The 21,562-nt window shown below is 33.2% G+C and overlaps 1 protein-coding gene across 1 annotated transcript; it reads left to right on the top strand.

The window, feature by feature from the left end:
* Nucleotides 1-2,377: 2,377 nt before the first annotated feature.
* On the top strand, nt 2,378-19,961 carry LOC142345058 (uncharacterized). The gene is made up of 3 exons (XM_075397143.1): nt 2,378-2,789; nt 17,265-17,423; nt 19,560-19,961. Exons 1-3 carry the CDS (start codon nt 2,691-2,693, stop codon nt 19,803-19,805), a joined length of 504 nt encoding a protein of 167 aa, XP_075253258.1. The 5' UTR covers nt 2,378-2,690; the 3' UTR covers nt 19,806-19,961.
* The last annotated feature ends 1,601 nt before the right edge of the window (nt 19,962-21,562 follow it).

The following is a 21,562-nucleotide window of genomic DNA, read 5'->3' as shown; positions in this document are numbered from 1 at the left end:
GAGTGTTGCTGTTTCCTTTTATTTCTCGCTCAATTTTGACTCGAGATGATTAGAAGATCACATCTACTATTTCGGCTACAATTAATTTTTCTTGAGAGTAAAGACTATCTTTTGTCTACAATTTGTTCACTGTTGACTCCGTAAGTTTACTTTAGTTCTGATCAGAAGTGTCTAGAGGAAAGACAAGAGGAAACAGTTTACATGCAGAGAAGGCAATCAATATTAAATGTATAGTCTAAGTGCCGGAACTTAGAAGAACTTTTACATGTTAACCATTCCATTGTGGAATTTGGCTTCAAGATTGCCCAAGTCAGGGCGATTTTTCGGGGCTTATTAAACCGAGTTAGTCCTTCTGACCACTAAACCTAATTGTATCCCTCAGATCAATGGGCCGAATACATTACTTTTTAGAGAACAAAACCCTGTTTCCTTTTCTTCAATTGAACAATTTTTTTTTTATTTCACAGACTTGTGTGAACAAGTGATTGTGCTGCATCGATTTCGGAAATATGCCCGGAAATAATAAACGCCCACGGCACGCCCCCCCCCCCCCATTAATTTTAGATAGGAAACAAACCCCAAGAATATAAACCCCCCTCGGAAATATACCCTCATGTTAAATTTAAATTTTGGTCGTGATAATTTTTTCGGTTGTGATAGTTTCATATCAGTGGTTATAAAGGCTTAAAAATGGTGTCTAAAAGGGAAAAATCAGTTCCTTATTTGTAACTGCCTTATAAAAGAGCAAATTCTTTTGCTCAATCGCTTTCTCGACATTTTGATCCGCAATTCGTTTTAAAATTCGGAGACAATTTTTGAAAATGGGTTTACCGTGAACATATCTACCGCTAAGATGGCGTCACTCAACTAATATAGTTGTGCAGCTATCCGATTATTGTTTGATTAAATATCTTTTAATGACAATTTTTTGAAGATTTTAACAAGTAAATTTTCACTTTTCAATTCACTGCGAATAAGCTAATAAATTCTGGGCGATATATTCCTGGAAAAAAAGGTTTTTTTAAAAAACGATTCCAGAAACCAAATTAACCCTAATTGAGGTCCCGGCTTATGCAAAGACAACCCTTAACCGAAATTCAGTATGAAAATAATTGTCTCGACTGAATTATTTGGACTCAAACTAAAATTCCGTCCTTGATTTTGGCTCGTCAATAATTGATGTCCTCGATTAATGTCACCGATCCACAAAATGAGCAAATTTTCTCTACAAAGAAACAAACAACTACTGCTTTCTTACAAAGTTAAAACCTATAATAAGAACAAAAGCTTTGAAAATCCCTACTCGACTTAGTTGGTGTTAGATATCTTGAATCCTTAGTTTAATTGTTTCATTAATCGTAATTTTATTAACCATTAATGTTTTGGTTATATTCACGAATGATCGGAGAAAATGAAACCAGAATGAATAAATATTTCCACGCTCTCTATCAAAGCATGAAGAAAGTTCTTTTCAACAGCTTCAAATTTTGCTAACTTAAATCTGAAAATGTTTTACTATCTGTTCAGAACTGTTCAGATTTACGACCATCGGATTTTTATTGATTTTGAACTATTCATACGCTTTAGGGGTTCGTTCAGGCAGATTAAGTTAGTGTTGATTACTGAATGAAAACATTTTTGAAGGAAGAGTCTATTTGTAAATTTGTTTTTCGCTTCGATTTATCCGATGAAAACAAAGTGAAAATATCTTAAATTTTCAATGAACTCCAAGTACTCAGTAAATATAGTTAAAAAATCTCAGCACAGGTTATATTTGAAGTTGGTGCCGTGCTCTTTTTACAAATTATTGAGTTTCATAAATTAGGAAAAATTAACCCACTTTTGCACGCGCTGGTTTTAAAATTACCTGAACAATAATTTTTCAAAACTATTTTTTAATCTCGTTTATAGGTAAGTTTTCTCAATTATCGTCACTGAAAACATTCTGCTTAAACTGCCCTGAGCGTTTAATTTTGAATATGTGAGCATTTTCAGCAAGATCTACAGTTGAATAGTCGCCCTATTTGATTCCATTTAACTTCTGGTGGGGAAATTTCCACCGCAGATTTAAGACAAGACCCCTCACAGTAATATGAAAACAAGTTGCAAAACATAAATTTCATACCCGGATTGGACTTGCTAGAATTTCGCAAAGACAAAATTTAGTAACGCTTTTTGGTCGGTTATCTAACATTGCAATTTGGTTAGAAATGGGATAAAATATTCCCAAAATTGTAAAAGCTAAGCTTTGAAATTTTACGAGGGGGATTTTGAGTTTGGACAACGAACTTTGAGAACCCGGCAGCTTTTGGTATCCAAAACACTGTAATAAACACGAAAACTATTGTAACCTTATTTAGCGAAGACCGGGAGACAGTTTCGAGTCTTAAAGTTTAGATTTAATATCCACAGTTACTTATTCCAGTCTGTTGGTTTCTTTCACAAATCCGTTTTGTAAATTTATATTTCACTCTACGAGCTGATTTTCCCTGCTCCCAGATTTTGCCTCCCTTTTACTAAATCTCTTTGCAAATTCACCTGTTCTGAGGTTAACCTAAGTCATTACAAAAGTCTGGTTTTATACATTCAGGTTATTACAGATTAAGATTGTTCTAGAAAGTTTCGGAAAGAACTGTTATCAGGAAAATATTAACTAAAGGATAGTTAAACACTTTTAAAATATAGTCGAGATGTCAATTCAGTCTATTTGTGTCAACACGCTTCCGGAGAGGCCAGAGTGTCCAGACCACTTAGATTACACGATCCAGTTTCCAGTACCGAAGTCAGAGGTGAGCGAAATATAGCAATCACAGATAATGTATGAGAAAATTAAAAAAAAATTTTCTACCAATTTCGTGTGTTCTTTGTAAAAATATATTTAATTTATTTCTTTAGATATTTATGCGCTCAACGAAATCATGCTCGAAAATATTGACAATGGTTAAGTCATCCATGAATATGAATAACAAATTCCATGAATTTTTTGTCAATGCTGTCCAAGGATAACGCATCGATTTTTCAACACAAGAAATTCTGACGAACAGTGAGAAAATGAGACGAGCTATTGTAACTGTTGTTCACAAAATGGCCCCAAAAAAACTAAACATTACATAAACAACTTGCATCGAAAAGACACTGCATATCAGATAAAATGTAGATCAGATCATTCCGAGTGCCATTATATTAAAACCCAAACTACACAATTGTGCTCTTAGAGTATTGACCAACAGGGCGTTTACCCGGGCTGACCACCCAGATTACTTCAGTACTTAACCTGCCTGTTTCAATATCAACTTGTAAAGCCAGTACTGAAAAAGCTTATTTACATCAAAAAAGTAGGTTACTACGTCCAGAAAGAAAAAAAAACAGAACATCTATTCAGGCCATTGAGAATAATTTCGTTGTAAGAAGAGTACATAGAAATTTTCGAAAATGATGGAATTGCCTGAGTACGTCATAAAAGAGTGCAAAATGCATGCATTTTTTAAAGACACGTTACCAATTATCAGCAACATACCTACTGCATACTATTGTTGATACTGATACTGGATACTGCCACGGAGTTAAAAACAGTGTATTTTAGGCTGACAATCAAAGCATGAAACAAGTTTAAAACAGATTGCTTTTAAGATGACAAGAGTATTACAATAATCTTAATTAGGCTGTTAATTGAATGATAATAGTTAAGGACAGATCAAAATCAGAATGAAATCAAAAGTACAATTTTACCCTGAAAGAAAGACTGATCAGTGTATATTTTGAACTGAGCCGAATCTGAGCAAGTTTGATAAGTCTATGTACAGTTTTTGGATTTACAGAGGTTCAGCACTGAAATGCTTTAGGTGCTCAAACCGGGTAGCCAACCCAGAAAAAAACTAAAAAATTTTCTAGTCTAATTGATCGATTAGCATAACAAATTACCTTTGTCTATAAATCGCTATTTCGTATTTGGCCATTTATCTTTGCCCAGCAGTCGGGTGAAGCTCTGTTCGGCCTCTGCATGGCCGCACCCCCTTCTAGCCGGGAGGGGGTGCATGCAAGGATAGACGTTCGTTGAGTTAGTTCAACAAATCAGTACCGTAATCATGTCCACTTAGAAAATGCTGTTTCATTTTTGCCAATCACTGCTTCAGAATTGTTCTACTTGCTCAATTTACTTTTACTTTTTCTTGGTTACGGCTAAATTTTTCTGTTTTCGGCGTAAACTTTATGGCCGGTATGGCGTTCACGCTACAAAATATTGCAAAATAGTCTGCATTATGCTACTTATGGCCTACGTATTGGGTTTTTATCAAGGAGTTTTCCAACTAGCTAAGTGATAGAAAAAAAACATTCTGTTGTTTGAGTTCTTAACGCAATGACTGACAATAATTCTGTTAGACAGTCAAAATTGATTGGTTGAGTTTCTTCTTCGAAAAAATGGAAGAGTAGTCTGCTTCTATCAGGATAGAGACAAAGGGTACAAAGGGTCGAACTCAGCTGAAAGAAACAGACGGCCAATGAAATAGAAAACCGATCTATTATTTCCCTTATTGTTCCGACCCCACTTGTGGGGGGAGGAACTATATACTCAAATGAGTTTTTTTTTCCGTGAATTTTGGCCGACCGATATATTCATCGTAGAGAAATGTGCGTGGTATCATTAAAAAGCTCGTCCAGCGTAGAATTCGAAATTAAAAAGATTTTTTTAATTTCGTTTTTTTTTCGAGGAGTTATCGAGGTTTAAAGTTTCATGTGAACACTGGATATTTGGTTCACTTTTGTTCACTTTTACCGTAATTTTCGTTCGATTTAACGTTTTTTCTACGAAAAATTTAATTCAAAACTAGATTTCACGCCAAAACGTAAATCAATTTTAGGTTTTTAATAGACGAAAGGAGATAATAAAGACTAGTTCTAGTCTTAGAGGGAAGTTTAATATATAAAAAAATCGAATTAGGTTTGGGAGCTCTTTTTTTTAGAAAATTTTGCAATTTTTTTGTTTTTTCAAGTCACCTAGAGGCTACTAGACACTTTTAATATCGAAGTTCCATTAATGACAAACATCTTTTGCGATCAAATGAAGCCCAATGAACAAAAAATTTGTTTCAAAGGGATCGCTCATGTTTTTTTTTGGATTCGTATCTCAAATTTCGTAATTTCAAATGAAATTTTGATTTATTTTTTGAGGTTTTACTAAAGTTTTATAATCCTATGGCATAAATTCTCTGACTAAAAGTGTAATAGATTTGCTAATGAGCAATAAATGAACCTATCTAGTGTTGTGAGTGGACAGCTAATGGCTGTTAAGACTTTGAAAATAAATTTTTGAAATTTTTTTTAAAATTAGTAAATCGAAAACTTATTTTTGTGAACTGTAAGTTCGTCTCAGTAAAACCGGATTGAACTACTTCATACCAGTGCAACATACGTTAATCTCATTGGCGGCCTTATCAAATAACTATTGGTTATACGTCTTCAATGCCACAAGATTTCAAATTTTTTTAAAAATTTTTTGGACATTTCGTTTTATTGGTTCATTTTGAAATCTTATCACGTCATACTAATTTTGATGCCTACATCTTCCTTTTTGTGAAAACGTCCAAAAGGATCACAGATAAAACTTTCTGAGAAAAAAATATGGTTTAAATGTCTTCAACACTCTCTTCTCCCATTTTTCAAAAGAAATTTGGGTTTTTGCCTGTATTTGTTGTTTTTTTTTCATAGTTATAAGACATATTGTGATGTCTTATTGATAACCTAGGCATGATAAACATCTTTTATTTTACATCGTGTCATAGCTGAGCGTATTCACTGAATTCCTATGAAAGCTTTTGAGATTAATATCTGTTAAGACTTTAAAAATATTTTTTTTTGAATTTTTTTTAACATAAATCAATCTTAAGCTTATTTTCGTGGATTGTAAGTCAGTCTCGGTAATGACAGAACTGCTTTTTTTCTGCATCAACAACATTTTATCTAGTTAGCGGTTTTGTCTTCTAACTATTGGTTTTTTTTACTTCGGTGCACGAGTTTTCATAATTTTTATAATTTTTGAAATTTTTCTAGTAATTTTGGTTCCTTTTGAAATCGTATTTCATTATCTTAATATTGATAGCTCCCATTGGCTTAGTGAAGACGTTCAATGGATCGTTGAAAAAGTTTTCAGATAAAAAAGCTTATGGTTTAAATAGCTTCGACACTTTCTTCTCTCAGTTTTCTACCGAACTTTTGGATTTTGCCTGTTTTTGTTGCTGTTTTCATAGTCAATGACTTGTTGTAATGTCTTATTGATAAATTTTGAATGACAAACATCCTTGTCATCACATCATCTAGGCATAATTTAGCGTATTAAATGCCTTCCGTTGAAAGCTGTAGAATTTTATGCCTTTGATACTATGGGTTTTCTCAAAAACTTCGTGGTTTTGATGTATTTTTCTTTGCCATACGACTTATTGTGATAAGTTATTGATGTCACATGAATTAAACCTATGATTGCTATTTCATCGAGGCAGAATTTAGTGTGTTTAACTAACTGCCTGGAAAAAAATTGAATTTAATGTCTTTGATACTAGGGCTTTTCTCAAAAACTTCGTGGTTTTAATATCTTTGTTTATATTTTTTGTTTTTCAAGTCATTTTGTAACAATAGAAACAATCACCTTGCTGTTGAAAAATTAATTGAAAAAAGAAGAGTTTATACTGAAAAGTTCATTCTCTAATAGCTTTGAAACTTTTCTCGATTAATTTTTGTGCGTTTGCTGTTTTTGCTTTTTTTTTTTATTTTTAGGTAGCCGTAAAATTCTGATCGGTCTCATAAACCTTTAATGTTGCCTGTCGTGTTGCCCATAAACCTGTATGTAATGAGTGATGTTACCCGAAGCAGTCAGTTTAAAGCCAATAGTCTTAAAAATTATGATATTATACATCTTCAAAGATTTTTCAAACTTTTCAGTTTTTTTGTTCTTTTCGTCAACTTATTCTCGTCATTGAGAAGTCCACTCCAATTCCTTGAATTTCAAAAAACAACTTGTCTACTAATATTATGTCGTAACTGATGTTTTGTTTGGTGGACATTATGCTTTCTCATAAAAAATATAGTGAGTGGTGTATTTGTGTTTCTTTTTTCTCTTCTTTTAGCTTATTCAGGTAGTAACAGATCCCAATGATTTTCAAATGTGGCCCAAATGAACGAACTTCTTTTCTCTTTTAGTATAATTTTAGCTGAATGAGTATAAATTTAAACTGAAATAAAAATAATTAAAATTCAGATAATAGCTGATGATTTTAATGGCTTCAATAATTTATGTTATTGTTCTTAATTTTTTGAGATTTTCTGCGTCTTTGTGTAAATTGTTCGTTTTTTTAGATTTTCTGCGTATTTAAATTATTCCTATGGTTTAGTTTCAGCAAAGACAGGTCCCATTAGTTTCATATTGACTTTTTAGTAAATTTATCAAGAATTATTTTGTTAAAAAGCTAAAGATTTTTTAGACTTTTGAAATTATTTGGTTTAAATGTTGATTGATCTTTGACTTTAACCTCATTTTTTTTCTGTAGGTCAACTTTTTACCTAATCTCACTATGAAAAAGATACATCTGCTGTATAGTTAGCAAAAACTAAATTTGTGGAGTTAAGGTTTTATCTGATTGCATTTTGACGTTGTTACTAGGTGCTTTTAAAATTATATATTGGGTTTCTGCCGTGAAAATTTTGTTTTTGCATGTTTTGTTGTTTGCTGTTTTTTCTCGTAGTCTTTTTATTGGTAGATCTCGTGAGCGCTGTAATGAGAAATGGCATTATGTAATTCAATTAGTATTTACGTTTTGTAACGTGTTTTTTAAAGTCAAACATCTATTTTTGTTATCTCTTCATTTGGTTGACAATTAAGTCAAAAATGTAGATGAGCTCGGGTCGGAACATCATGTGCAAACGCACATTAACGAGCCGCCTTGTTGTTTTTATAACGCCATTTACTACAAATTAGGTTGGATCCTGGAAAATATCTGGTGTCTGCAATAACAAGATTTCTTGGTAAGCTTTATGCTGCAAAAATTTAATTTAGACACCGATAAGTGTTTCAGCAGATATGTTTGATGAAGTCCTTTTAAGATCAGCTGACTCTAGGGAGCGACAAATTTTCCTCTGCTACGTCTAAAGCATAACCAATCCTTGTAATCCCTATAGCACTAAGGTTAGGTTTTAGCCACGACCATGTTTCCCCATATCAAAATCAATAGACTTTGTATATTTATTTTCATTTCACAATAATGCAACACTGTCTCGGGGACCAAATTGATTTCTGTTATTAGGTTTTTCCTTTCTCAATACAAGGGACTCTTGTATTTGCGACCGTTGTATTACTTTGCCCATGTGAAGCAACGACATTTCACCTTGAATATCAAATAACCCAAGCTTTCTGGAGTGTAATGAACAAGCAAACCATGTCACTGATTTTCCACTAATTAGGAATCCGTTTGCGCCTCCAATGAAGGTCAAGATCCCTATAAAAAGAAGAAAACATTGAATTCCAAAAAGTTACACACCTTAAAAGTGTCAACAAAATGGCAATGTACAAATTCTAAAATACATAAAACAATTAGAATATATTTTATTTACAACGTTTGGAATACTAAAAACATTAAAAAAATTATATTGGATAATTAGGAAATTAAAAACAATGAAAGCTTAAAAAAGGTCCCTCAACAAATCTCTGTACTCCAGTAAGGGAACAGTTGGGAACAGTTGGGTACCTATTAAGGGAAGAGTTGACCTCTTTCCAACATGCCATGAGGTATCTGTCTTTAGTTTGGTTTTTCTTTTATTTTCAAGCAAAAATCTGCTGGATTAACTTTAGAAAATGCATCGGCAAATTAAAGGGTTCAAACCTTGAAAAAAACCTTGCGTTAAAGATTGTAGCCTCCTACAAAATTTGAGCTCACAGAATTGAAACTAGACGTTAACGGCAAAAAGCAAAAACTACGCTTGTTAGTGCAGCTTAAAACCAGTACTAGACGGTTGAGTTCATAGTCGTGAAATTCATAGGCTGCTTGAAATCTTGAATCTTTGCTGAGATTACACAGAATATATTTGACAGCAATTTGCCGCATATTCATTGACTGCTTTTGGATAGTTCGGGTTTTTCTGCTGGAGTTTTCCAATGAATTGAGTACAAAATATTTAGAATTGTAAACAATAACGAAGTAATATCCGTTGAATTTGATGGCACCATGGAAGTCCAAATACTCCTCCAAATTAGTGCGTGATTTTTTCCAGCCATCGTCAGTACAGTTGATAGTAACTAATTTTGAGTAGTACACATAGTATAACTATTCGACTCATAGTTATACTATGTGTACTACTCATTTCAGAATGTTTTTTTACAGTTTTCCTCATGCATCTCGAATACCTTCATTCAAAGCAATCTGTAACCTCAAACAATGTGCTTTACCATCCAAATTCAACCTTTCCTTTTTCTTGGTTGTTAGATGGTATCTTCTACTAAAAAGTGGTAATATCGAAATAAACCCTGAACCAGTTTTACCATATGCACTTATGATGAAAAAAATAAAATTATTTGATTCCACAATAAAAATTCTACATCAAAACGCCAGAAGTTTAGCAGGACAACATCTGCTGTTGAAAGAACTCATTCAAGACATTGGTTACAACTGCATATATGCGTTTAGTGAAACATGGTTGTCACAAAATCATCCGGAAGAATTTTGGCATGTAGATAAGCAAAACTTTGACTGTTTTCGAAAAGATCGCATCCAAACAACAAAAACAAAATGTGGTGGTATTATCATGTACATTCCGAAATCATTAAAACCTCGTCTCCGCGATGATCTCAACTGCTTTCCGGATACAAATTTTGAAAGTTTATGGGTTGAGTTGTGCATACAAAAAAAAAGAAATACGTTTTGAATTTATCATACTGCCCTGAAAAAAAACTTGTTAAGATGTTTTTGGAAAAATTTGTCCTGGGAATTGATCTTGCTATGGCTGAAGAAAAATTTGTCATACTTGCTGGAGACTAGAACTTAAACTATTTTGCAAAGCGCGACAGAAATCTAATGCAATCTGTAATTTCTCCATATGATCTTAAACCAACAAATAATAATACAGCTACAAGAATGACTACCTCTTCTTCAACACTTATCGACTATATCATAACAGACGATTACGAAACTGGCATAGTTGCGGATACGATTTTGAAAACTGATCATTTTGCAACAATCACAGTTCTTAAATCTGTGATGCTAAAATCAAAAGCAACAAAGAAAAAATTTTTTGACAAAAAAAAACTATTCGAGCATAGCATTCCAAAATTTTATTGAAAATTCAGTCTGGAGACACTTTATGGTGCAGTGACAGGAGATATGATGTTATTAGAATTTCAAAAAATTATTGAAAGAGCATTAGCACTACATGCCCCAATTAAAGCCTGTTATATTAGAACAGATAAACCAAAATTCTTGCTTCAAGAAAAATGGTTATGTGAGGAAACAAAAAGACAGTTTTCAAGAATTAGCGAAGATGAAACTAAAAACGATTTAATCCCTCAAAAAGAAAAACAACTTCTTTCAAGTTTTATGGAGTTAAACAGTGAAAAAGCCAGATGGAAATTCATTCAAGATCTTCGTAATAAAGAAAAGACTCAAGCAAGAATTCAATCTTTATTAAACAGTTTTGATGATAAGATAACAAAACCCATGGAAATCGCAAATCTTCTAAATTACAGATTTTCGACTCTAGGAGAGTTCATTGGCTTGCAACAAACTAACAACATTCCTCCTAAAACTGCTCCAAGAAAGTGGTTCAATTTCCGATATATAACAACCAAGGAAACAAATGTGCTCATAGATTCATTGAGTACAAGTAAACCAGTCGGCCCTTCAAAAATACCAGCTTGGGCAATAAAAGATGCTAAAGCAGCGCTAGCGGAACCACTATGTTATCTCATTAATCAATTCATTACAGAAGGAAAATTTCCAGAAGATCTTAAAAAAACTTGTGTAACTCCACTCTTCAAGAAAGGGAATCCCGAAGACCCACTCAATTATAGACCTATTTCTGTCACTTCTGCTTTGTCAAAAATTTTTGAAAAGGCGTTCAGTTCACAAATCACATTACCTAGAAAGGGAGCAATTATTGTCGGCCAGTCAATTTGGTTACAGAAAACAAATTTCAACAATTGATGCTATCCTGAAATCGACAGAACAAATAATATTAGAACTCAACAAGAAAAAAAATGTTACAGGGGCGTTTTTAGATCTTTCAAAGGCTTTTGATTCTATAAACCACTAAATACTATTACGGAGACTTGAAAATATAGGTTTCGATGAACATGCTACCAATTTAGTAGAGAATTATTTGAGTAAAAGAACGCAAAGAGTTGTTCTGAATGGAATTGAATCGGACTGGATAAATTTGAAGAGGGGAGTTCCACAAGGTACTATTTTAGGACCTCTATTATTTAACATTTACGTCAACGATTTAGCAAAGATTGTTGAAGAAGATTGCACGGTTGTCCAGTACGCAGACGATACTTTTCTTTTTACATCCGACACTGATGAAATATTGGCAAAAACAAAACTTGAACATAACATCTCAAAAATTATTGATTTTTTTGCAAGTTCCCAGTTAGTAGTGAACAAACAAAAAACAGAATATATTGTGTTCAGCACCAGGAAGAGGTTAACAAATACTGTTCTGAATGTTGACAATGAAAGAATAGCAGAATCAAATAGTGTGAAGTATCTTGGCGTAATTATAGACAGCAAACTAAAATTTGATGGAGAAGTGAAAAAAATTCTTCAGAGAATGGCTTGTGGAATAAAAGTTTTGAATACACTAAGTAAAATTTACCAGAGAAAACGAAAGTTTTATTACTTAATGCAATAGTAATAAGTCATCTACATTATTCCGCGCTAATTCTAATAGTGTTGCAAAAGTCATTACTCACAACTTTAGAAAAACAATTGAGTTGGGGAACAAAATCCATTTTTAATAGGAGAAAATACGATCGGTCTACAGATCTCAAACTTCGCAACAAATTACTACCAGTTTCTTTTCTCTTGAAATATCGTTGCTCAAAATATTTTATTCGCTTACGCAGCAACGATCTTCCAGCATATAAAATTGAACCTCTCTCTACCATGAGAACAAAACAACATGACAGGTCAAAAAAAGTAACGTTCGATATAAGAAAGAACAATAAGTTTTTAACTGATTCTTTTATTGCACAAGCCATTCCAATTTATAATAGTCTGCCTTCTAATATTAGACTGAAAACAACATCGAAAGCTTCCTTAAAAAAGAACTTAAAGAATATTTTTGGAAAGAATTTTTGAAGGACCCAAAAGTAACAGATATAAAAGATGACATTGAGAGCATTAGATTTTAATTTTAATTTTTAATCTTCACGATGTACATATAAAATTGTGAGAACATTTTATGCTCGCATTTTAGGCCGTTTTTTTAATAATGTAAGGTCAAATTTTTATTTAAGTAATTTAATGATTTTATAATTTTACATAATGTTATATTCTTAACTTTACATTGCCTCTTTTACCATTTGCTTTTTATACTTATGTGTACCAGAGGAAATTAACAATGTTCTTTTTTTTTAATTCAAACCGATCAGAGTGTGAAGATATGTTTTTGACTTTTATATAAGTTTTCGGACTTGGTTTTGAGTGTTGTTCTCAATTAATCAATTTTATCAACTAATCCACGACGTAACTCAATGATATTAGTCACCTTTTTTCCAAAAATTAAACCTTTTACGGTGTCTACACCTTTTAATTTATATTGCATGAAAATTGAATTTCTTGAGAACTAATCTTTAAGCGCCAGACAGAAAACAAGAAAATTTTGCCTAATTTACTTAATTTAGCATCAGAAAAAAATTTGACCGCAGACCTACGAATGACAATCTCACCTAAAAAATAGTAATTGCTTACATGTTATCAGATTTCGCAAAATGATTTTCCTCTCATAGGTTTTCATTGTGTTCGAACTTGACGTTACTTGACATCTTTAATACCTGGTGTAATTCCTCTGATATATGGCTCCCATATGTTTCTACTATGCTTTCAAAACAAACATTTTATGGTTCACATTAAGAAAAAATAATACAAAATTCCCAGTTCGCTACTTGGCGTGTCTGCTTGCCTCTGCAACTCAAAATCAATAAGTTTATTTTTGTTTATTTATGAAAATTTCTATCAATTGACAGTATATACTTCAGTTAATTTACCTAACTACGAAACAATATGTGGAACCACTATGCAGCGTGTATTGATCGGTAATAAGCTAAATTTTGCAGAATCCAGGTTTGAAATGTTATGTATCATTGTAAATGAAAAACGTTTGTCTCAAAACCACCCTTTAGTCGTAATACATTCTGTTTAGTTTAAATATGAAGACCTAATTGTTCCGACCCACATTAGGAGGAAAACTATTTGCTCAGCTGGTTTTTTTGATCGGTCAATTTTGGCCGATCGATATATTCATCAAGATTTGTGAGTGGTATCACTAGAAATCTTATCCAGTGGAGAATATATAATTTTTGAAAAAATGAAAATAATTTTATCAATTGAAATATCGAGGTTTAAGATTTTAAAACTTAGTGAACAATTGACTAGTTTCCTTTGTTTTTTTCAAAAAAAAATATTAAAGTTTATAACGATGGTGTTATTTATTTTATCTTCAATGGGAACGCACTGTTGCTTAGTTGTTTGATTTGACTAATTTGGACCCTTTGTTGTCAAAAAAGCAACCAATATAGATCTCCAGTCCATTTTGTTTCAATTTGCCGGACGCACAAACCTAAAAACCAATGAAACAACCTTGTCAAACTCCAAAGAGGGCTAGTTTTACTTTTTCATTTTTTAAGTGTGAGAAGATATTTTTGTCAAATTGTATAAGTCGACAAACTTTGAATCATTGACATGTGTTAATTTGACCAGCAAAAACAGCAGCTCCAATTTTGGTCTCATCGTGTTTTTTAAAATCTAAAAAATGATCGGATTTTAATTCGACGTTGCCTTTTTTAAAATATTTTAGCCTTTCTTGTTGTTTTCTTTTATTTAGAGATGAAAAGATTCCAATTCAAAGTTGAATAATGGAAAAGATTCCATATACGAACAAATGAGGCCCAGAGACCATATATTATAATTTTTGTGAAGAGCAGACGGACTTTATATCTTCAACAATGGGTTTGCAAAAAATTTTGAGATTCGCTTGTAATATGACTAAGTATCATTACTGATAGGTCCAAAGTATAAAAAATTACAGATTAATTTTTCTAACATTTGTTTATTAAAGCTGCTAGGTCAAATCTTCTTTGTAGTGAACAAAAAAAATCGAATTTCAAGCAGTCTCATGTTTTACGTAATGATTTCTTTTGCCTGTAGTGCTACAACTTTTTGTAAAATTTTTAGCTTTTTGAATATTTGCCCACTTTTTAGGCCTCTTTGTTGTCTTGACACACTAACACGTTCAAAAGTGCGTTGAGAGCAGACCCGAATTGAACTTTTGTGTTTGTTGAATAGATTATGGTTTCAAAACCGTTATCGCTTCAGAACCGTTATCGCGCAAAATTCAAATGAACTTTTTATTGCTTTCAGTTTATTTTTTTAGTGGTATGACATTTTTTGGCCCATGACCGGCTTTACTGAGCTTTAAATGAGATAAAGTGGATTTCTTTATTGACTTTAGTTGATAGCTAATGGTTTTTACGGCTCTGAAATTAATTGTTTTCAAAAAATTTGAAAACTATTTTTGTTTTTAATTTTTTCATTATCTGATTTTGTCGTTTTCTGGTCTAGTGTTCTTGTTGAATAAAGATCTTCTCTATCATCTAATGCGGCGTTTTCAAATTCGTTGAGTTACTTGAGTTTAAAGCAATCTTTTTGTTGATACCCCAATTACTTTCGAAAAAAATTTGAACTTTTGAAAAATTACGATCCCTTCTTCATTTGACAAGACAATTGAATCAAATTGTGAATGAGTGGGGTCAAAACATTATGCGTAAACGCACATAACCTAGCCCCTTTTTTGGTAAAACCAAACATTTTAATTGCTTTTGGAAATTTGTTGAAAGTTCCTTCTTAAGATCATATAGCCCCTCCCCCCAATGATAATATTTATTGAAAAATTAAGGATATAATTCTGTTTGGGACGAGGCTATATTGTAATCTTATCAAGACTATCAATTTTTTTTGAACCAGTTGCACTAAAAAGACAATCCAAATCATATCGCATTGTGCAATAATATCAACGTTATCTAAGAAATTGTCCAATGAGATTACGTTCATTTTTCATTCCATGAGAAGTTTCGAAGTTTGTAACTATTTATTAATAGGTTGTTTTATTTCAATTTAGGTTTTAAAATAGGCGGTTTCAAAGAGACTATGGCAGCTGCTGCTTCAGTGAGAGACAAAGTAACGGCGGGTCTCTCCCATTATAGCTCCTTTGAAAGTATAGCCCCCATTATGGTACAGTTACCATGATTTGGGGCTATCAGTTATCTGACCACGAAGCTGTAGGGCGGGGGGGCTGTTATGGGAAAGAATCGAAACGACATCTAAATCTTTTCAAATTCCTAAAATATAACCCCCTTTTCATCTGCTTTGGAAAAATTTTATATTTAAAATCATTATCGGAAGATAAAGGTAAATTGTGATCTTGTGTAAACATTTCTATAATTCTTTCTAATTGCAAAGATGCCAATTATATATGCGAAAACCTAGAGATTACTTGTTTATGCTCTTTTTAAAGACTAAGCGTCGTTCAAAACCAGAATTTAAAATATAATTTGGATACAACTAGTCTTTTTTGTTGAAAAAAAATGATTCTCAAAAACCATTGAAAACTTAAATTTGCTTGAAAAATTGGTCTGATTATAGAGTATTTCGTTAGGCGCCTTTCATGTAACCTTTCGAGTAATTGTCAACGCAATATTCAATTAGAAATTTTACTTAGATTGGTGCTGGGATGTTGATGTTAACTTAATGTAGTAGAATTGTACGTGGAATAGAAAACAGACGAATCAACTCAAAACTAATTAAATAATAGTCTGTTTATCTGAAGTTGCTTGAAAGTTCTTTTACATGAGTTCTTTAACATCAGATTTCTTAAAACAAATTCCAAATGTTTGTTAAGCCCTGGAAGAATATTTGAAATCTATATCAAGTATCTATCTTTATAAAATCTATATCTAAAAAAATCTATATAAAGTCTATGAAATCTATATAAATTTGAAATATTCTTACTGAGAAAGCACCGATTGTCGACCGGAAAAACTCCCAAAGCCTCCCTCCCCCAACCAAACTTAGATAGGAAAAAACTCCACGGAAAGAAACCCCCAAGTAAGAAAACCCATGGAAATAAACACCCACTTAACTGTCGAAAAGAGATTTTTGTGCGCGTGAAATAAAATGAAGTGAATAGCGGACTATATAAAAAACACTGAAGCTAAACTTCAATTTGGCCTGTTCTCAGATGTTCTTTTTCTTATTTTCCCCACATTTCAGACTCTTTATTTCAGACTGAACGAAGACCCAAATGTGTAGGTTGTACCTTTATTTCAAGGGCAAACTGGTGGACAGTAGTTGAAATTAATAGTATTTCTGCTCAAAGGGATTTTTCCTTATTAACTTATGGAATTCAATCAAATTGGTTTTTGCCAGAACAAATGAGGCTCAACTCTCAGCGCTTTAAAAGTTCTTTGATAGAAAGAAAGAAGGAATTTATTTCTTCGATATTTCTTGAACATATTATTGTGACAAGAAAAAGCATCCAAAAAGATAACCGACGAATAGAATCTACTTTACAAACTGACGCAAGTTTAGCATCAATCAAATGATAATAAAAATGGTTGTTCAAATTAATCCCGTACCTAACTCTCAGCCGAATTCAGTACTGATTCAGAGTCTAAATCAGGTCACATTTTGCACTGAAATGGTCTGATTCAGAGTTAATTCAGTGATTCATTCTGAATTCTCCTCTGATTCAGAAGAATACAGAACATACTCTCTGAATTTTGCTCTGATTCAGAGAAATTCAGAAATCACTTCACAGTTGCGGTTCTGAAATCTTCCTGAATCAGTACTAAAACATGAAATTTCTCTGAAAATGTTTTGAATCAGTACTGATTGTCATTGAACTTAATGTAGGGGATTTCAACGGAATTATTCGGATTTTCAGGATTAATTGAATGGATGTATAATATTCCTAACCTAAGAATGAAGGGTTATTACTTTTCATGTGTTTAGATCAACACGTTGCGTAGATTCACAGACAAGGTCGAGAAGTTGTTTGGGGTGAAAGTGGTGTTGACAGCTGTGGTGCCTGGAATTGTGGGGGAGGAGGCACAGGAACTGATCCAGGTCTCATCTAAACACAGAGACAGAGATGAGGCAGAGAAGGCTGAGGTTAAACTTACTTCATTCAGCCCATATTAGACCAATTCATTACATTTTTCAAAATATTAAAAGGTATGTACGAGTTTGAAAACAATATATTGTTTCGTAAACATTGAATTATGGTCACAGTTACGCATGAAGATGAGACTGGAAATGATCACTTTATTACAGAAATAATAAGCTGCTTATAAGAAAGATTCTAAGTTGAGCAAAAACATTAGTCATATTAATAATATCATAAATTTTAACAAACTTCTTTTTAACCAGCTTTTAAGTACCAATCGAGGCGAGAACTGAAGTTTCATTTCAATCAACTACGAATTGTGCTAGATAAGCTCAATCACTACGATAGCATCAAGTCACTAGGAATCATGCTAGATAAGATCAATGAACATGGCCATGCATTTGGTTATAATGTAATCAAATGTGATCTCAATACAAAACCGGGGTTTCTTCATAAGGCAAACAAAGTTTACTCGGGATTAGATGTTGATGTTATTGAAGGTCATTGTGTTCTGGGTTCAGTTATTGGTTCTGATAAAAGCTGCAAAGATTTTAAGAAAGAAAAATTAATGAATTACCATAACAAGCTTTGGAAACTCGCCAAACATAGAAGAGCGTCCCCTCAGAATGTGTACAAATCAGTTACAAATGAACTGCATCATAAATTGACATTTTTTGCTAGGACTACTCAAAACTCAGACAGCTTGCTGAGGGAAGCTGAGAAGTAATTGACAGAAATCTTATACCGTCAATGTGGAACCATCCCTCTTAAGATGACAAATATGGGAAGGTTCTCTCTCTTCTGGTTTAAGAATGTGACCAAAGCATTCTTCTACCTGAAGACAGCGCAAACGAATATGAAAGATCTATTCGGTTATGTGAGCCGTTACAGAATCATATCGCAGTAGATACAGAATTTCATCAGGAAAAAATCTTTCAGAAATTTAGAAAAAAAAGCAGGAAAGATGGGCGAAAACATGGGCGATGAAAGATCTTATCAATGAAAAAGAAAAAAGAGGTTTTTTTCTAGATTTGGTTATAAATAAGAGTATCATACTGGCTGAATCCACTTCCATGGAAATTATATCATTTCGGTTTAAACAAGGGAGAGTTTAGAGATGGAATTGCCCTTAGATATAGATAAGATCCCATAAAACTGCCATCAACATGCGTATGTGGAGCAACTTTTAATGAAGCCCATGTTCTTCAATCTCCAACTTGCTCAATTAGATCTACGATGATGTCGAAGTAGTGCCCGGTTTTCGGCCTCTGCAAGGTGAAACCTTTGCAATTAGATGTACCACTACTGATGACGATGCTTGACAAGATATCAAATCTAATGGTTTCTCCGAATTGCATTTCAGCAGTAGGTTCCTTGAGGTGAAAGTGTTTGACCGTATGCTAAGAGTTGCCCAAGAAGCAATTGGGATTATTAAAACATCACGAGTCCATCAAGAAGCTGAAATACGAACAAAGAATAATCAAAGACGAGAAAGCCACCTTCCGTCCGTTAATATTCTCTTGTACAGGTGGAACCGGCCCCTCAGCATCAAACCATATAAAATTGCCTCCAGGATACAGGGTCAGCGACAAGAAAAAAGATTCATACTCGCACGTGATCATGTACGTTAGGACAAAAAACAATTTTCGTGGTTTTGCGTAGCTCCATATTCTGCCTCCGTGGCTCACTCTCCATGCGCCGGCTACCAGCAGTAGAAGCGTCAATAGGAACCATTGTAGAGGAAGGGATGTTGCTGTCCTATGTGTTTCTATATTTTATTGCTAATTCTGGTTCGAAATCACTACACATTATATATTTGATTGCTATTTATCATACCTATTTTGATTGTAATTCTGACACTTTTCACTTTTCTTTGTCTTCCGATTCCGATGCTTCAATTATTGACTACTGCCAGGATTTATAAATATACATAAGAGTTGACTAACCGCCCCCGGGTAGACCGACTACCATTTTAGGGGTAGCGCTTTCTTTTAATTGACCCTTTTTTTAATTCAACTATTGACCAACCCAAAGGTTGCGATTTATGTTTGAAGTTTGTCATAGCCTCTTGGAACATGAAATTCCTCAGTTGAGATCTGAAACGTTGTCTAAAAGGCGTTCAACTTAATTTCTGTTTGTAGGAGTACTGTGAGAACCTATGCAAAGGGAGATACCAAGAGTGTATCATCTGTCCCACTCGATACTACGACAAACTCCGCCCAGATCAGGAGAGAATTGAGAAAGAGAGCAGAGTAGTTGTAGTCTTGACAAAGGAATCCGAGATCCTAGTCCAGGGATCCGATCACGAGAAGCTGATGGATGTTAAGCGACAAATGGAGGAATTAGTTGCCAAAGTGAAACAAGAGGCTAGGAATGAATATGCTTGAATTTGGGAAAAATAATAAACGCTAATTTGTTGTTGCATGGAATATGCAGGTGATGTTGTATTTAAGTTAAAATTAACTAATACCCTGTTAGAAATTTTGTGAATTCTGATAATTGTAGTTGTACTGACTTGGTACGTAATTTAATGTCTAAAACATCATTATTAGTCTTCACAGATTAGCAAGGCTAGATCCTGCCCCTCCTCAATAATTAATGAGGGTAGCCCACTCCTATTACTCCCTTGATACTGCTCCTCCCTTATAGTACCCCTCTCCATCCCAAGCAATGGGGAAGAATTACTGTTCGAACCCATTTGTGGGGGAGGAACTATATACTAAAATGGGTTTTTTGTACAGTCAATTTTGACCGATCAATATATTCATCGCAGAGAGTTGAGACTGGTATCATTAGAACGCCCGTCCAGCGTAGAATATAAAATTGAAAAGAGTTTTTTGATTTTTGTCTTTTACAAGGAGTTGTCGAGGTTTGATTTTTGTTGAAAGTAGAGGGACTTCCGATATTTTTATTCACGTTCTCCGTATTTTTTGACCAAATTTTTGTCAGTTTTGCTGAAATTTGTTAATATTTTTAAAAAAAATATTATTGGCTTTACTTTAAGGATAGAAAAGGCTTACCAATTGATTTTATTACTTTTTCCGACGTTTTTGCTATTTTTTTTCATTTTAGACTTTTCAAAATCAAAAATGGCTCCCAATAAGCATTTTTAATCCTACTTTGTTTAAATATACCGGAAGTAGAGACCTAACATCTGCTGTCACAATCTGAAAACTCCAAAAGAAGATAGTTCTGCATTCGCTTCCTATTGGAGTCTCCTGGAAATGAATTTTTGCCGGTTTTTCGAAAAAGTAGCCTAAAAATTATACAAAATACATCATTAACATTTGCTTTATTGAAATATTCAATTTGATATTTGATTGTATGTCTTACAATCAAAAATGGTTTGGATTTTATTTGGATCTTATTTTATTAATGTTAAATACTGACGAGAAGGATTTCAAATGACAATGCTATATAAACAAGAATAATGTCAGACGAATATATGATTAGTCTTAAGAGAAACGCTCATAGTTTTTATGGCGTTGACAATGTGTTTTCGTAAACTTTAAATGATTTCTTTCGTTTAACGTTCTTTTGTAATTTTTTTCGCAGCCTCACTAATTCGTCCTAATAATTAAAGGTTCAATAAGGTTCTCAACGAGCTGTAGGTGAACCTACAAAACGCCTTCAGTTGTTATTTAATGCCTCTTATGACTTTGAACATATTTGTTTTAAGAGAACGTCAGCGAACTCTTGAAGATTTTCCAAATTTTACCTTATTTCTTCCACATATAGTTTAGTGCCACTATAAACAGGTCAAAACCTTTTACAGGTGCAGGAAAAAATAATTTTCATAGTCTTTTTATTTTTAAGTAATGGTTTTTTTCACTACGAAACATCATAAAAGTTTTGTCGATTTTTGCATATTTGCTTATATTTGAGGCTGTTATTGGTTGCCTTTTTAACTTATCACGTTAAAGATAGCTCTAAGTGCCATTAAAGAATGCGCAAAATAACATTTAAAAGATTCCACTGAATGAGCTTGAGCTGCGAATCCGATCTCTCGCATAATTTATAAGGATTTTCCGTTTTTGCCTCTGATTGTTGTTCTTTTTGTTGTTCTTTGGCGTCTTCATATTTATCAGAGAAGTTGGTTGCTTCTACGTATGTTTAAATGAACTTATTTTGTGATTCCAGTTTA

Source organism: Convolutriloba macropyga, chromosome 1, assembly GCF_964194025.1.
Source record: "Convolutriloba macropyga chromosome 1, txConMacr16.3, whole genome shotgun sequence".
NCBI classification, from domain to species: Eukaryota; Metazoa; Xenacoelomorpha; order Acoela; family Convolutidae; genus Convolutriloba; species Convolutriloba macropyga.
This window is presented reverse-complemented; position numbering and strand designations above follow the sequence as displayed.

Coding starts and splice junctions, on each gene's coding strand:
- LOC142345058 (XM_075397143.1), top strand. CDS start 2,691: ATGTCAATTCAGTCTATTTGTGTCAACACGCTTCCGGAGAGGCCAGAG. Junction 2,790..17,264: donor TTCCAGTACCGAAGTCAGAG/GTGAGCGAAATA, acceptor TCATGTGTTTAG/ATCAACACGTTGCGTAGATT. Junction 17,424..19,559: donor ATGAGGCAGAGAAGGCTGAG/GTTAAACTTACT, acceptor TTCTGTTTGTAG/GAGTACTGTGAGAACCTATG.